Raw genomic sequence first — 11,272 nt, 5'->3', positions numbered from 1 at the left:
TGTGCTATGGTGTGAGCAGCATCAAACCAGAGGTCCTTGCTCAGATTTTACTACACAGCCCATAGAACATGTACCTCATCCATCCATCATTCAGATGTCTGTTTAATCTTTTCAGGCTTTAGGTAAAAAACAGATTAGGCTCCTTCTTTAACCTGTAACCATCAAGATTATTATTGGCATGTTTTTGACAGGAAAGGTAAAATAAAGACAGGAAACATGCCTTTTCTGATCCAGAATACAATCTCCAGCTGTTTCTTCAGAACTGTTCAGCTGACTGTTATCAGAGAGACCCTTTGCACTTGTCTTATCAATTAGTGAAACAGCAGCTATCACAATAACCTTAAATGAACCTAATCCACACCAACACAAGCCTGAGCGTAAGCAGGGCTGTAATGCAGTACACAAAGATCACACACTCCGTTATCTCTGAAAAAACCTCTAAAAGCAGGATTTTTTTTTAATAAATCATGTTTGCCTAAAGTGTCTCTCAGTGCAATAGCTTCTATGAAGCCACTTGAAGGGCTACAAGTGTAGTCTGGGTTTTAGCCCTGTGTACTCTGACCAATGCTGTGTCACCGACTGTCATTGCCAATAACAAGACCTTTGTCCAAGGGACTCTGCCACCCCCAGGCGACTGCAGTCATATTCATGTAATTGCTCTGGTTGAGGATTAAAACACCCCATTTTAGCACCTTACAAGAGGAGCTCAATCTACAGTTGTGAAAATAGTCTCTTAGGGGGCAAGTTCAAAGGTTTCATTAATTTAGAAGTGAGGTGACCACAGTCCCCAGGGTTCTGTGGTAACACTGAACCCGAAGCAGCTGCTAGCTAAACCCCACACTTACCTCCTCCTTGACTGTGCCAAACTCTGGATCCAGGGCTTTGAAGTGGTACCTGTGGGTTCCTTCACGATCGATAGCTACCTTAAAATCCTTCAGAGTCACCTCCCCTAACCTGCAAGGGAAGAGTTTGGCACTATCCCATGGTACACCATTACCAGACTTAGCTCAAAGGCTACTACAGGGCATGCAGAGCCACAGCACAGGTCTAGCCGGACATGTGGCACCCTGGCCACGGGGATGTGAAGAGCGTGCCCCTCCAGGAACACACCTGTCGACCCCGAGGTCCTCTTCAGAGGAAGAATTGCCTCCTGGTTTACTAAGAACCACCTCAAAACAGCCATTTTCACTGTCTCTTTTGCATTGACAACCACGGTTTCTTTTGACAGAAGCCTCCTGTCACTACATGCCACTATAGAACCGCTTGGCTGCTTTCTCTTGCTTTTGGGATTTAAAAGGAAAATAAGAGATGAATCTCTGAGGGCTCCAACACAAGCACATCAGCTCAGGGACTGCTTTAGACAATTTTCCCCAGAAAATGGTATGAAATCAAATGCCCAAGTTAATGAACAGCAGCCCTGTGTTAGTTGTGACCATATCCAGAAGGGAAACAAGCAGCTCCCAGATCTGTGTCAGCAAGGCAAAGCTGGACCTCACCTCTTTGGTATGTTGACCATGAAAGGTGTGAGGGAGCGGTCAGTGAAGTACAACACTTTGGTGCAGGCACTGGTGCTCATCACGGGAGTGCTGTGAGAATGAGGCAGTTCTGCAAGGCAAAGAGCACAATTGATGGAGAGCAACCCATCTCCTGAAAAGCAAATGTGGAGCTGCTGCAGCTGGAGCCAGGAAATGCGATGTCAGAAGTGACTGTGCTGTTACACATGTATGAAAGGAGCTACACACTGAGGTGGGAACAGGGGAAGCAGCAACTGTACAGTTATCGTGTCCACTAGATGGTGCAAACCAGCAGGAACGCTGAAACAACGTCACGTTTCCCACTTATCCCAAGGGTAATTGTTTGTCATAGTTATTTATACTGCAGTACTGCCAAAGCGGCCCAGATAGACTCCCACCGTTATGGTGCTTTACAAATGAGCAGCTATAGGTTGTCTCTGTCCCCTTTCCTTTGCAGTGAACTCTCATCTGTACAGCAAATCACTAAAGGGAAGAAAGTGAGCTCTGGTAACGGGAGTAAGAAGCCAGTTGTGTTAGAATCCCAAGGGGATGCTATTCCCTAAACTCTGCCCAGGAAACCTAAGCAATGAATTTGAGATGGCAGGAGCTCAGAGGCACTTACTGGATTTGGGAGGCCAGGAGTCTCTACACTCATTTGTTGCTCTGTTTGCTGGTGATTTCCCCCGGATCTAGGAGGCAAAACCAAAAGAGTGAGAACAAAGTGTCACTTCCCAGCTGGAGCTCTCATTGCAGCTTAGATCTGGGTTGTGTGTGGGAGGCAGAAGTTAAGAGCCAAGTGCCCTAGGAAGCCTTTACCGTTCTCTCTTGCCTCTGCTGTGTTTCCATGTGGTAGAGCCGCTCCATCAGGCTGGAGATGCCCTGCTCCAGGCTGTCAATGGTGTGGTGCTGTGGATCATGGCCGCTGAAACTGTTCCTGAGGCTGCGAAGGGCATCACGAACCAGCTGCAAGTCGTTTGTCTGCCCAAGAAACCACAAGTCAAACTCCAGGCTGATTTCTTCCCATCTAAAGCCACAGGTCTTAGAAAGGGGAAATATCTCTTAACAAGATAATAGCTTCCAGGATATCTAGAGCCCACTTCTGCCTCTGGCTGGGAAAACATCCTGTAGGTGCACTTACCCCTCGGTGGGCTGTGGGAGCAGCTCCTTTCCCTGCTGTCTGGAGGAAGCCATTGCTTTGAGCACTATGACTGCTATAAGCCATCACCTGTTTGGGGAAAGATGCATTTGCCATTAGGAAAGTGTTAGGACCTCCACAAATATCCCAATTTGTGAACTTCAAAATGATGAGAGGGTACACCAGTGACATAACGCCCATTTTCTACCAAGTAAAAACACTAAGGAGCGTGCAGGCAGTCCTATAGACCAGAGCACAGACGTGATTCCTCACATACAGGTGGACAAAGAGTGGCAGAGACAGGAAGGGGCTTGCTGCAATGTCACAGAGGGCTCTGCAAGCTCTAGCGAGCACAGTGTTCAAGTGGCACTTTGCAGAGACAGGTACTGGGTCTGGAACTCTTTCCACCAAGACAATTCCAAGTGCTCAATACCAGGGTCAAAAGGAAAAGATAAAAAGCTGAGCCCTGGTCTAACCATTAGCTAGTGTCAGAGCTGAAGCTTGAAGACGAAGAGTCTCTGGCTTCCACTTGCTCCTGTGCTCTCCTCACTGTTTCATCCCTTAGGATACTGACACAAGAGGCTAAGCCAGAGCGCTCACTGCTGGGAGCTTTGGTAAACCGGATGCTTTGTGGAGTCTGGCTGCCTTGTTTAGGGCATTGACAACGAGACTGCAAAGCCAGGCCTCTCTGGGATCAAGTGGATGATTTCTGGAGATAGGTAACCAGAGAGTGCTGGACAGAAACATCACTCCAACAGTCTGATGTGTAGACCAAGGCTTCCCATACCTCTTCAGCTTCTCTCTTCATGCAGTGAGCTAGCAGGGCATGTTTGTGTTCAAGCATCTGCTCCAGATCTACCTGTGAGGGGAGCAGAAGGATCAGCACAAACTGAACCACAAAGTAAGTGCCAGCTCTCATGGCATCAGTGCAGCCCACCTGCTCCATACCTGTTGGTAGCTGGCCTCAGAAAGCTGCCTAAGCATGTCATCCAGTTTGCTCTGATGCTGCTGTAAATGGCGATCCTTCTGGCACAGTTCTTTCTGCAACACAGTAGTCCAGAGAATCAACAGGACAGTGAGTAAGGCTCACAATCATCTTCCCATGGCAGGAGAGGTTGTCATCTGCCAGGATCATGTTCCTCTACAGGCTGACTCACACAATGTGTGTACTTCTTGCTATATGTTGCTGTTGCCTGGAGTCCCCTTGCCCCAGCCAAGATCCACTACTGAGGCCAGACAACTGTCCCAGAGAAAATGGATTCCTGAGGAATCAGTGAACGATCGGGTGACCCAACATAACCTGCTAGGCTTCTGCACAAGTGTTAGACACTTAGCAAGACAACACAGAAAATATGTAACAATAAAAGGTCTTCTGTAAAAAGCTGTGGGCAGAACACAAAGAACATCTGATCTCTCCATCTCATTGCAAACACCCATCGCTACTGCAATTTATTCACTAGCCACAGGGCCGTTCCCAGAGGTGCCTGAGTGCCAGAGATAGCAGTCCCATTCACAAATCTGCAGAACCACCAGATGCTGCCCTCAAAGCCTCCAGTGAAGAGAAGTTGCATTACCTTGTATTCTGCCAGTAGCCGGTTTCTCTCTTCAACTTTCCTCTGAAGGTCAACCTGCAGAAATAACCCACAGGTGTGAGGTCAGTGTTCCTACAGAGTTCTTGACAATCTCTTTGCCCCTTGTGCTAAATAGTGACCTGAGACCAAATATCAGCAGAGTTGCAGTGAGCTGGTGACTAGGCATGGCAGCCCTTTAGATGGGAGAGTTCCTCCCTTGCCCTTCTCTCTCCAGGGAGACGCTGTGCACTCGCTAAGCCAGGGAGCACCATGAGGAAGGAAGAATACAACTGTACTGAAAAAACTATGGGAAGCCCTTCCCTGTTTCAGCTGAAGGTCTTGGAGGATGGGAAGCAGGAATGAGCAGCAGGAAACTCCAGTGAGTCTCATCGCTATCTAGTAGATTGTGTGCAGTTTTTACCATGCAGAGACCTTTGACTAGTCATTCACTATCCCACAACCCCAAGAACTATGCTGCAGCCACCAACTCTACCCCTGCGGCTGCTGGAGCCCTCAGGGCCACCAACCTCCTTCTAAAATCCCCTAACCCTTAGCAGCACAGTGACTCACATTCTGGTTGTGCAATTCCTCCTTGTCCATGTTTGCTCTCAGCAGTTCCTGCTTCAGCTGAAGAACTGAAGCATCCTGTTGAATCAGCCTTTGCTGTAAAGCGTCCTGGGAAAAGATGTTATGTATAGGAAGGTGCAAGACAGAGGCAGAGACCCTTCCTTGGCAAGTGAGTGACCTAGACCAGTGGCCATGACACAGTGGGGCCACTCACAGGGCTGAAGTGTTGCCAGGGGCCCAAGAGAGCAGGACATCTATAGACATCTGCCCAGTGGGCTCTCAACCCTTCGCCTTTCTCTTCCCCAAAAGTGATTTCCCTGCCAATAGCCTAGCCATTTGGGACAGGGGGGTTTCTGTGCTTCTACCTGAACCTCCTGCTCTAAAAGCAGCCTGACTATTTGCTTTCATGGAAGAAAACAGCAGTGTCTTTGGAGGGTCTCTTCAGTGGCCTATGGTTAGTGTCTCCAGCCATGCACCTGCAGCATCCAGAGGGCAGAAGGAGGCCGATGTCAGCCAAGCACACAAGGAAGCTTAAGCTCTCGGTGTGACCTAGTTGTGCAGTGAAATCGTCTCTGATGAGGCAAGAGTCAGGACTAATTCTACTCCTTTCACTCAGTGTTACCCGAAGCTGAGCATTCTACCTTGGACAGCCACTGCTGGTAGCAAACTCTAAAGCTTTACTGTCTACATTTGATGAAGTTCCCCTTTCCTCACCTTTATTCCCTGTAGGTTTCGAGCTTCTTGTTTGTATTTCAATAGCTCTTTCTGTAAATGTAACATAATTTGATTAAATGACATCTTGTCATCCCTTTCAGAATCAACCAGAGTCAGTGTTCTCCGTCCCCAGACACCTGCTTCAGAAGAGAGCACGTCCCACCTTCTCCCACAGATCAAAGAGGATGTCAGGCCCTGAGCCATTCTAATGAATTATAAACATGACAAAACCGCTCCCTAAGGCCCTGCTATTAAAGCCATGAGAGGAAAAGATTGCCTAGGCCCCCACATGTGTCTTCAGGGCAACATCAAATACTTCTCTCCCAGCACCAGAACTGATCCCAGAGCCAGCATCAGCTGAAAGATGAACTAAGGCAGGCTTGACAGGGCAGGCTCAATTATGGTCTCAGGAAAGTAGACATTTACACTCCTGGAGGGAAGGAGATCCCACACATCAGAATATGGGAGCCCTAACACAATATATCCCCCATGTTATCTGTTGGGTTGTCCACTCCCCATCCCACCCTACCCACCCTCCCTTCCCCCCAAAAAAAACTCAAGCAGGACAGAATCTGCAAAGATCTCTTGACCCAAACCCTCTCTTTCCCCCTCTTCATCTGTCCCCTTCTAACCTTTAGGTCTTGATTTTCTTCTACGCTCTGGTCCAGGCGACTTCGGATTATGATCTGAATGTAAAATATCATGGCTATTACTGTGCAAGACAACTGCCTGTGGCAGAACAGTGCAAAGGGCAGCGTGACCATAGGAATGGAGTTATAACAATGTGCTCACCAGCTGCTCTTCGGGGCAGGCTCCACGTTCACAGAGTTCAAAGGACCCTTCCTGCTCATCCTCAGGTAAAGACCCATTGAGCAACAAAGCCTGCGAAGATGAGTGGGAAAAGAAATCTCCTCTTCAGGGCTTTCAAGGGAAAATAGGCCAGCTGCAGCTCTTGCTAGCAGCAATTCATATCGGTGTCTAAACAGTTTCATTTTCCATTTCTGTTGGTTTATTTCCCTCAACAATTAATAGATTTTTTTCAGTAATAAACAAGAAGATTTATCCCCTGAAAAAACTCTCCCAGAGATATCTATCAGCCAATACTCTTCCCTACAGAAAAAGACCAAACAAGGACAACTAACCAGATTTTCAGAGAGCAAAGTCTATCTCAGGCTACAGTCCAAGGGCAGCCATTACTACAACCACAGATTTGAAGTCTAAAGTAGAGATTGAACCAGGTTTGCATTATAAGGCTTCTCTTCTGGATTGAGACCGAAGTGTCCCCTTCTGAAAGAAGCCATTCTGTCAACCACACATCTACAAAAGACTTTAGAAACCGGGTGTTCAGGGAAGCCTAATTCTGTTCTACACTAGGCAAGACCAAGACACATTCGGAACTTCTACCCAAGCAAGAGAAGACAGTGAAAATGTTAAGCTATGCCCTGTGCTTGAAGAAGGCTATTAGAAGCACAGTATTAATTCCTTCAGTAGCTCCAAGGTAGCCCAGAAGCCTGCAGGAATATGCCAGAATTCCCTCAGTAGACTGAATCTAGCAAAGTGTGTACTATAGGAAGTGCAACAAGCAGGATCAGGCCAGATCTCCAGCAGGTATACCATACTGGTTTTCTCTAGCTGATAATTTTTACATTGACCTTTGTCTCCAACTTCCAGGACTCAGGGCACTTGGTAGGTACATAGCATACAACTGGGCACACTGGAAAGAGTCATGCCTCTTTCTTTCAGTTTGCTTTCCAGTGCAGCCCCAAACAACTTCAAGGCTGACAGGGCAGGTTCTGCCTGCGAACAGAATCTTCCAGAGATCTGCAACTGCTGCTGAATAGCAAATAGCTATCTGTATTCACTTAATGCAAAAGCTCTTTGGATTTTCTGAGTGCATCCCAAAGTCTTCCCTGCAGGACCCTCAAACGGGAACCACACAGGAACATAAAAAGCTGCCATGGTTTTAGCACTGTATGGGGTATACATACATCAGATCCCTATTATTTCAAACTCTCATGGGCTAGAGGTTCTTAAGTATTGAGTATGAGGGGGAAAAAAAAAAATCAATTAATCAAATGCAATTTCTTGGCTAGCAACATCAGCTGCCTGTTCCTACTCCCACAGGATGAGAGGGCAGCAATGCCAGCTGCTTGCGCTCACTCCTGAGATATGGGGCCAGGGCTGGAGGAACACAACGTGCCAGTCCCTCCAGTGCTGCCTCTCCTTGCTCCCAGTGAGCACATAATGAACCCGGATTTTACTAGTGAACCGATCTTTTTTCTTCCTCTCCAGTCTTTTGTTTCCTGCCCATTGTCCACAGGGAAAGTGCCTGCCTGCCCACACCCCACCCTCCAGCCCGGCTGCCTATGCTTCTCACACAATCTCTGCTTTGTTTACTGGCACATAAATATTTACAATTCAAAGCCAGTATGGTTCCCAGCACAAACAGAAAGGAGTATTCTTGGGAGAGTTCAGGGTCTTTGCCATGTGGATTGGGGGCTCTACTCCCCATGCAGAGTCAAACACGCCAGGCTGAGGGTCATCTAGTCAGGGAGGAACTGGAACAGGGTAGCAAGAAAAAGGTCCCCAAAATAAATAGTTTTATAGAGAATGTGCCGAATATTATAGTCTGTCCTAGCTCCTAAAGTCTGTGCAATCCCTGATCAGCTCTGTGAATATTGATTGATTTCCTGACACTCTTGTCTTTCTGCATTACTTCCAATTGCAAATTGCAGGAAGACTGCTCTGTTGTCTCAGGCTGCTGACAAAACCTGCAGGCTGCCAAATGCTCTGGTGAAGAAGGGTAGTCCCAGCACATGGGAAAACACTGCTGCATCTTTACCGTTTTGCACAGTAACATACGTGTTTTGCACAGTGGTGGCACATAGAGTTCGCACAGCAGCACAGGACGGGGCACCCAGCCAGTGAACCCAGCTAGGATATGCACTCCAACCAAAAGACAGACAAAATCACCTTCTAAACAGACTTTGTTTTATATTCCCTACAGTGGTTCCACTCTTACCATCAATTCAGTGTACCCGTTGCCCTCTTACAGTCCAACTAAATTACTATTAGTGAATATCACTGATCTTCAGTCTTCATAGCAATATAATCATTCCCTCTCTCCACATCCTTCTCTCTCCCTCCCTACTGAATAAGAGTCTCAAATCACACCAACGGTAAGTTTTAGAGAAGCCTGAGCTAAGAAAAGGTTGTGTTTGAGTTGCACAGACTGACGTTAAAATCTTTTCTCTGAAATCCTGGTAAATATTCTGGGGCTGGCGAAGCTGCAGCCATTTCTCCTCCTTCCCTGGGCTCTCTGGGTAAGTATGCTACATAATGATGGAGAACAGGCACACCCTGCCCCAAGCAAGACTTCCAGATGGTGGGAAAAGAAATGTCTGTGGAAGGGAATGACAGCTGAGACAAAAATTATTACCTGCAAACCTGAAATCATCTTCTTCGCTTCCTCCATTTCCTTCTCCAAATGGTCCTGTTGTTCCAAAAGCTGTTCCTCCCATGAATTCTCCAAATATGACCCAGGGTTCCCTGCTTGCCACTCAGGCTGGAAATGAGATTCTGTCTCTTCTGGAAAAAAAGAGCAGCTGAATGTGGTCATGACAGACAGGGGAGCCTAGAAAAGACCTGAGCCAGCCTGCCAGCCACTTCAGCCTCTGAGATAGCCTGTCAAACACTTTTGAAGGGCAACGATGCAGGACTACACTGGCTGAGACAGCAAATCATCTCCTTGGAGACCTTCCCTGTCATTTCCTCTTGGGATGGATGCTAACTAGAAAGAATTATTATTAGGCTGCATTCCTGAGAAGGCAAAGAAACAAACCCTCTTCAAGAACTTCTTTGCAAACGCTTCCTCCAATCCGCATGAAAATTTTAAGTGTAAACTGACTATATCACAGAACATTTGTGACAATAGAGCGATGAGTTCTCAATGCAAACACCACAACTGCTCAATTCCTTGCAAAGAGCCACTCAACCTGTGTGCAGATGTGCTGGAGGCACAGGACCTTACACAAAGTTATGCATTTTGCACTTACAAGCTCATGTGGACTCTCTCTTTAAGTTAATTTTTAATGTATTTTGCAACGTGGCCTAATAAGGCTGTGATGAAAGCATTTCAATTCAGTGAAAATTATATAGGTTCCCTATTACTTCTCCAGAGCTTTTTTATTTCCCCAAGCGCTGCTTTGCAAGCCTCACAGACATTGCCATATTATGGCATTACTGTAGTGCTAAAAGTTTTGGGATTTAGTCTTATGTGAACAGATACTCAGCATCACATTCTCTCCATTCATTTCAGTCACTGGGGAACTTTTCAACAAGTTTATGATACAAAGAAATCTCAAAGCGTGAACTGTAAAGCATTATCTGTAAGGTACCTGTTTTAGTTTCTGTTTCTTCCGTATGGATGATCACAAGTCTTTCCTTCTCCTCTGATGGGGCTACAGTAGATTCACTCTTTGCACTATGGACGGGACTGGGTGATGTAAGGCTGCAGAGGTAGGAGAAACCGTTACTTATAGTGCTGATCGGCATCATTCTCATCCAAGATAACGGTGAATGTTCAGGCAAGCTTATTGAAACAAAGAATTACCTGCACACTAGAGAAGCCATTAACAAACCAAACAGCGCATGTAACTTTTCCATCACTCTAGATCAGTGCCATAGCCAGGCTAACTGGTAAGTAGTGCAACATGTCTCTTCATTTTCCTTAACAAAATGCAAGTTTGAGACTGCCACCATAGAATTCACATACAATCAAAGATCAAGACCACACTCTGCTGAACGTCTGTTCAGAAAATTTACTGCAAGCCTTATGTTCATACTGCAAGCTGAACAAAAAGCCACCCTAGGTTGCTTCATCTCTTGCTCCAGCTTTCAAAAGCATCACTTCACTAACTTGGAATTTCCAAGGGCAAAATATTTTGGAAATCAGATACCACTCATGTTCCTCGGTTAAAATTCCTTGAACATACCCACATATTTTCACTGGAGCCATCTCAGCTGACTGTGAGCTTCAAGCAATTCTTTTTTTCAGCAATTCTTCCTAAATGCACAACCCAGACAATCTCAAAAGGTGGCTGAAGCTCACTGACCCATTCAACGCACTCCTAAAGTCACAGGGACTAATCCTTGCAAGTGTGAGCAGGAGTTAATTTTTCATTCTTCCCAATGCAGAAACAAAGGACAGAAGGAAAAAAGAAGAAAACAATTATTGAAATAATATAATAGGTTTAGAAAAAGAAGGTGTTTTGAACAGCTCGCCTTTCGCATCTTGCCAGCACTGCCGCTGCATATTCCACAGCTCTCTCACAGAATCAGAAGAGTGTTGCAATAGAGATGGAAATTACTCGCTAGCAGCTCTTATCTGGTCCACTCCCCCAGCCAGTGCTGTACTTCATATTTATACTACAGACCTTCAAGCAGTCTAGTTTTAATGGTCCAGACTCAATGGACTTTCACCATGTTAAAGGAAAAGACGAGTGCAACTTATTAAGTGAGAGAATGGCCATCTTCTAATGGGGATCTCAGCTACAGTGCCTGTTCTTTCCTGCTCAAACAAGCTGTGCATAACTGTTAAAGGGGTCCGGGTCAGGATTTACCTTCAGAAAGGCTAACTCCATTACAGCAGTCCCCGATTAGGCACATTTTGTATATAACATTCGCAACCAGCCCCTTGCTTCTGCTTGTCCCTGAATGGGTGCACAGCATAAAATCAAAATAATTGTTTGGGAGCCCAGAGAGTGCTGTTT

The 11,272-nt window shown here is 46.2% G+C and overlaps 1 protein-coding gene across 7 annotated transcripts in view; it reads right to left on the bottom strand.

Annotated features, from left to right (window-relative positions):
* DIXDC1 (DIX domain containing 1) overlaps nt 1-11,272 on the bottom strand; it is a 31,241-nt gene that overhangs the window by 3,096 nt on the left and 16,873 nt on the right. For 6 of the 7 annotated variants that reach the window (XM_065040307.1, XM_065040306.1, XM_065040305.1 and 3 more), the window contains 14 exons: nt 9,899-10,011; nt 8,941-9,089; nt 6,294-6,383; nt 6,134-6,187; nt 5,502-5,552; nt 4,791-4,895; nt 4,224-4,277; nt 3,598-3,690; nt 3,437-3,508; nt 2,653-2,739; nt 2,331-2,492; nt 2,137-2,203; nt 1,497-1,605; nt 846-954 (listed from right to left, as the gene is read on the bottom strand). In XM_065040307.1, the coding sequence (XP_064896379.1) occupies nt 846-954; nt 1,497-1,605; nt 2,137-2,203; nt 2,331-2,492; nt 2,653-2,739; nt 3,437-3,508; nt 3,598-3,690; nt 4,224-4,277; nt 4,791-4,895; nt 5,502-5,552; nt 6,134-6,187; nt 6,294-6,383; nt 8,941-9,089; nt 9,899-10,011 (1,315 nt within the window). The remainder of the gene's footprint in view (nt 1-845; nt 955-1,496; nt 1,606-2,136; nt 2,204-2,330; nt 2,493-2,652; nt 2,740-3,436; nt 3,509-3,597; nt 3,691-4,223; nt 4,278-4,790; nt 4,896-5,501; nt 5,553-6,133; nt 6,188-6,293; nt 6,384-8,940; nt 9,090-9,898; nt 10,012-11,272) is intronic. The other variant, XM_065040308.1, reaches the window with a different exon arrangement.

This window comes from Columba livia, chromosome 24 (assembly GCF_036013475.1).
Source record: "Columba livia isolate bColLiv1 breed racing homer chromosome 24, bColLiv1.pat.W.v2, whole genome shotgun sequence".
NCBI lineage: Eukaryota > Metazoa > Chordata > Aves > Columbiformes > Columbidae > Columba > Columba livia.
The sequence above is the reverse complement of the archived record's forward strand: the minus strand, read 5'-3'. Positions and strand labels throughout refer to the sequence as shown.